A 5,426-nucleotide genomic window follows, 5' to 3' on the forward strand; every position below is an offset into this window, starting at 1 on the left:
TGTTCCATAACACAAGTCAAAACTATCTATGAGCTGAATTCAGCCCATGGACTACCAGTTTGCACCTTCAAAGGTAGGAATAGAGAGCCCAATTCACATTCCCCTCAATCCTTTTCCATAGTCTTAGCATGATATAGCTTTTCACACCTACCAAATATTCTTACTGAGGCAGAAGAAATCATTACATGTAGTATGAATTGCTTTTGGAGATATCAGAATAATCAGGTTTAACAATTTTAATGATGTAAAAAGAAATCAGAAACTTTATCCAGATCCTTTTCTGAGAGTATAGGAAAGAGTCTCTAAGATGGAAAGAATTATTTTTGGGACCATTAGAACGTCAGGGCAAGAAATGATTATAAGAGGTAAGGGAAGTCAGAATTAGGTTTTGATGTGATGAGTTTCCCCATCAGAGCCGTTCCCCCCTCCCGAACAACTTCCGGTCCCACTGCCAGGCGACAGGCAGCTGGGCCGAACGCCGAGCGCCCCCAAGCCGGGGAGACTGCTGGGGAGAAAAAAGAAGGGCTAGGGGAGAGTAGCCGAGTGCCGAAAGATTCAAGTCCGAATGGTTCTGTCGCTCCTAGAGGATAACTCGAAAATACTACCCCTTCGTCTGTATCTAATTTGCAAACTAGGTCTACTTTGGGCGCCACACACGTTCTGACACGTCTGACCCTAGTACCGAGGTTTTTAAAAAAATTTTTAGTTGTCATTGGGTCTTTATATGAGGTGCTGAGAATCGAACCCTGTGCTTCTCAGCCCCGCTAGTGCCGAGTTTTGCCCCTGCCCTTCCTAAGACTATTGATGTCAACCTCTTAACATTCTTTGCCTTTCCTGCCAAGCGCATACAGTTAGCGGGATAGCGGTTTGAGGGTACCAAATGTTTTTAAAATAATCTCTTAGGGGGTACCCCGGGGTCATAACGTAGGCAACACAGCAGATGACGACGGACCTCAAAATAACAAACTGAAGCCCCACTCCTTGACTTCCCAGAGATTGCTTTCCTCCACTTCCCACCTCCTACCAACACCACCATTTGTTGGCTTTGGTATAATCTCACCTGTGCCAATACTTCCCTCTTGCAACATGACAATTCCCCAGGCCCCAGAGGCCCCAGACTCACAATCTTAAATAGACACTTTATTGATGTATTTAGATAAATGGAGAGGGATTATGCCTTTCAATGCCCCCACAAGCCCATTACAACCCAGAGAAGCAGTAGAAAGTAGTATATGTTTTTCTTACACACACCATACACATTCTCTGAAGAATCCAAGAAAAACAAAATACAGCCTGGACAGCAACAAGCATTTAGAAGTGGAGGTGGCATAGGATGAGAAAATGGTGCTTGGCTCCAGAATTATTTTTCTTGCCTCTAGTCTCCCTTGCTCCAACAGCTCTTATCTTCTGGCACAGGGTTAGAGGCCAGGAGGGGTATGTAACATACTGTCAAAGGAGAGAGGATGCCTGGGTGGGAATGTGCAATGCATGAATACCTGGATATGACTTAGGAAGGCACAGTACAAGTTTTTGATCCAAGAAGTGGAGAAGAGGAAAAGGTTTTTCTGTGGCAGAAGACCAAAGGATGGGTGGGGAAAGGGGTCAAGGTGTTTTCTATAGGATAGTTGACTCCATTCCATGCTCTCATGATGTGACATGGACATGGATACGGTGCCAGGCATTGCTGAGTACACCTCGCAGGTTCCAGATTGGGGCTACTGTGTCTGGCTGCACATTGTAACTGTCATCTACAGCCTTACAAACAATGTTCAATTCTTTTTGTCCAGCTGGCACAGAGGCTTGCAGCTGCCATAGACGCCAGGCCCAGGCCTTCCTGGGTAGCTGCTTTTCTCCATCCAGGTCAGCTGCATGCCAGGTTAGCCCCCCATCCAGGGACACATCTACCCGGATCACAGCCCTGCCACCACCACTCCATGCATAGCCCTTGACAATTACCTCCCCTGACTCTATAGTCTCTCCATCCCGAGGCTCTGTGATGGCTGACTGGATAGGGAGTTCTTGAATAGATGGAGCTGAGTCAAAATCTACAGTATCCCAGTCCACAGATGGAGAGAAGCCTTTATAATCCCGCCGCTGCCAGTGGCTGTAACTTTCCTCTGGCTCCACACTCACTCTGCCCAGCCATTTGACGTGGCGGGCACCTACCACACCAGGAACCACCACCCGCACAGGAAAGCCATGGTCACGAGGTAAAGGCTGCCCATTCATCTCATATGCCAGCAAGACCTCAGCTTCAGGATCCATGGCCCGAGCCAAAGGGATAGAGGCTCCATAGGCAGTCCCAGTGGGGTCTGAATCCAGTCCCTCAAAGCAGACATGGGCCTCATTTTCAGAAAGTTGGTGACCAGCCTGGGCTAATACATCACAGAGCCGTGCCCCAGCCCATCGTGCAGTGCTGATGGCCCCTGTTCTCCACTCTAGACCTCTTACTTCTTTGACTTGAGTCATTTCAGAGCGCCGGTTGCCAGCACACTGCAAAGTGACTGTGACCTCATGTTTGGGAAACTTGTACAAGTCACACAAGGATAGAGACAGTGACTGACCTCCAGGTGGCCCTACTATATGCAAACGATAGGTGTCTGGGTCCAGATTAGGTACAGGCAGATGATTCCGGGTGAAGAAGATAGGGTTAGGTGTGATGTAGTTTTCTGTCAGCAGCTCAGGAGGAGGCTCTGCATTAAAGGGACGTTGGCTGTTGACCTTTAGGGCTGGATGTCGCATAGGATCATGAGCATAAGGGTCAGATGTTTCCAAGGTGGGGGGTGCACTGTCTTCAGGTTTCAGCTCCCCAATCTTGTACTGAGTCAGTAACTCATATACATGGAGCTGGTTGTGAATAGCATAGAGGGCCCAGAAGGGTTCTAGGGGACCCCCAGCTGCTAGCATCAACTTAGATGGTCCCCCTGGATGTAGTTCCACAAATTCTGTGACATCAAAGACCTCACAGCCCAGAGTTACCCAGATCCCAGTCTCAGGGCTTCTGTGGGAATACACTTCCTCCTTAGTGTACAAGGGTGGTGACTCCTGAGAAGCCTGCAGGAAGGGAAGGAATGAAGCAAAAAGAGAGCAGAATATTAAGAAATAACTCTAGTTTACTCCAAACCAACCCACAGTAGTAGCCTTTGGGAAATGAAAGTGGAAGATGCCATCTATACTGTGCATGAAGACAATGCCAGCATGGGCTCTGTGGTAATAGCAAGAACATGAGTCACAGCCTAGGTTACCTAAGGACCCCTTTATTTTAATAATGAAGCCCCTCTGCACTTACCCTACACCGATGATCATGATAGGCCAATGCTGTGCCAAAGCCTAGCAGGGCCCCCATGATTCTCCATCCCCTAGTGCTGGAATTATCACCAGAGAAGTTCAGGCTGGGGCGCTGGGGCTGAAACGATTCATTTGTAGAGCAGGCCTGGATGCAGAGCCTTGAGGGAGGTGGCCTGAATCTGGAAGAGAGAGATCTTAGTAAACACATATGGTCATGTGAAAGTGCCAGTGAATGTTTGAGTTCTGTCTCTCCCTGGTTGGTCATTACTGTTGGAAGTTAGTTTCTCTAGGAATGGGTGGGACAAGTGGAATGTGGCTTTCCTTTTCCTCCTTGGCTACCACTCAACTATCTTTATCTGCCAGATAAGATAATCACCTGACAGATAAGATAGTTATCTAGGAGATATGGTAAGGGGGCAAGTCCTGGGATGGGATGGCCTACCTGCAGGCCTGTCGAAGTGCTGAGACCACAGCTCTGTGCAGCAGCAGCATTGTGGTAGAACTGCAGGAGGAAGATTCCAGGATTAAACTATGAAGTCCCTTAAGAAGGGATATTAGGGAGGCCTGAGGAAATAGGTTGGAGGATGAAACAGAAAAAATCAGCAAGGAGCTCTCTGGGAAAATAGAGCACTTTAGAGATAAAGATTGTGCTAAGAGGACGGAAGGAAATGGGGGGACAGGTGCTTTTAAAATCACCTATTTTCCATCCTCCAGTGTCTACTTTGTCCACTATAGAGAGCAATACCTGAAGCCAAAGGCCTAAAGGGCAAAAGACAAATGCCTACTATCCAATTTGCAGTTTGTTTATTTATTTATTTTGGATTGCTGGGGCTCAAATCAAGGGCCTTGCCAATGGTAGGCAAGCACCCTATCAATGAACTACAGTTCCAGTTTTCTGGAGATTATTTCTGAAGTCAACAGAGGATAACTGAGGGTAAGACTGATACAAACAGGGACAAAAGGTGAAAAAGGTAATGGCAGCCTAATAAATGAATAAACCCAGATTCTAGAGACAAACTACTTTGGGTTTGTAAAGCAGCCCTGCCATTAACCAGTTCCCTGGGCAAGGTACCAAGCCTCTCTGAACTTCTGTCCTCATCTCTGAAATGAGATCTACCTAGAGAACTGATATAAAGAGTGAACAAGCAATAACATTGTCTCTGAAGGCCTTTCTCCTTCTCTCCCTCTGCCTCATGCTCTCCAAATTGACCCCAGCTGGGAATTGGATCCTAATTCCATGTCCCCACCCCAACCTTCTCTATGCCATTCTAGTGAGCTCAGCAAGTTGATGAGTCAATGGCCAGGGTGTCAAGGGATGGGCTGGAGAAAGAAGTTAATTTTTCTCCTCTGTCCTGCAACACATCTTCTTCACAATCCAGTGCCTCTGAGCAGAACACAGACCCAGGAAAGTCAAAGTGGGAGGATAAGAACTGTCCCAATTGCTAATGAAATGATGGAACCCAACCAGTGAGAGATTGGCATGGGTGGGGAGACAAAGAAACCTCCCGAGAAATGGGAATAGGAACAGAGACTATAGTTTACCCTTGGGTCATGAGACCCTTGCTCACTCTGCCACCTATCCTTAATTCCAGCAGCCTTCTTGGACCAGACTGGAGTTCCAGGTTTGGGAGGGTGGCTTTCTGCTGCACTACAGAAATGCTACACCTTGGTGATGGACCTTTATTCCCCAGGAGCACTTTAGGTAGAGGATACGTCTAACATTTGGGGGAGAGCAGAAGACCCTATGCCCCTAACTAGCAGCTGGCACAAAAAAAGTCTGGTATCAATACTCAGCAACCCCAAGAGCATCCGGGCATCGGGAGTGGAGGCAGTGGTACCTTTGTTATCCCTAAGGTTCAAAGACTCCTTGAGACAAAGCCCCAGCCGCCGCCGACCCCTCTCTGTCCCCTCTGCGGCCCTCCCTCCTTTCCCTCTCCGCCGCAGCCTGCTTACCCTGCTCAGTGTCCACACCTCGGCAGTTTTACCCACCCAGCGCCTAGCGAGTGCTCGCGCAGGGGCGGGGCCGGCACGGTGTGACGTGCACAGAAGCTTATACAGACTCCCTCACGCCCCTCAGCGGGTACCCCAGTCATTGGCCGGTCGCAAGCCGCCTCCCAGCCGCCAGGTCCGCTTGCTGG

The 5,426-nt window shown here is 48.5% G+C and overlaps 1 protein-coding gene across 3 annotated transcripts; it reads right to left on the reverse strand.

Moving 5' to 3' along the window:
- Positions 1-1,127: 1,127 nt before the first annotated feature.
- On the reverse strand, positions 1,128-5,377 carry Suox (sulfite oxidase). Of its 3 annotated transcripts, none has more exons than XM_015483244.2 (4): positions 5,242-5,377; positions 3,731-3,790; positions 3,290-3,467; positions 1,128-3,054 (listed from the first exon to the last, which is right to left on the reverse strand). In XM_015483244.2, exons 2-4 carry the CDS (start codon positions 3,778-3,780, stop codon positions 1,645-1,647), a joined length of 1,638 nt encoding a protein of 545 aa, XP_015338730.1. In that variant the 5' UTR covers positions 3,781-3,790; positions 5,242-5,377; the 3' UTR covers positions 1,128-1,644. The 3 variants fall into 3 exon arrangements, with proteins under 3 accessions (XP_015338730.1, XP_015338731.1, XP_048663618.1); XM_015483245.2 differs by lacking the exon at positions 5,242-5,377 and adding an exon at positions 5,127-5,150; XM_048807661.1 differs by lacking the exon at positions 3,731-3,790 and having other exon boundaries at positions 5,242-5,263.
- Between the last annotated feature and the right edge of the window lie 49 nt (positions 5,378-5,426).

The sequence above is a fragment of the Marmota marmota genome, unplaced genomic scaffold (genome assembly GCF_001458135.2).
Source record: "Marmota marmota marmota unplaced genomic scaffold, marMar, whole genome shotgun sequence".
NCBI classification, from domain to species: domain Eukaryota; kingdom Metazoa; phylum Chordata; class Mammalia; order Rodentia; family Sciuridae; genus Marmota; species Marmota marmota.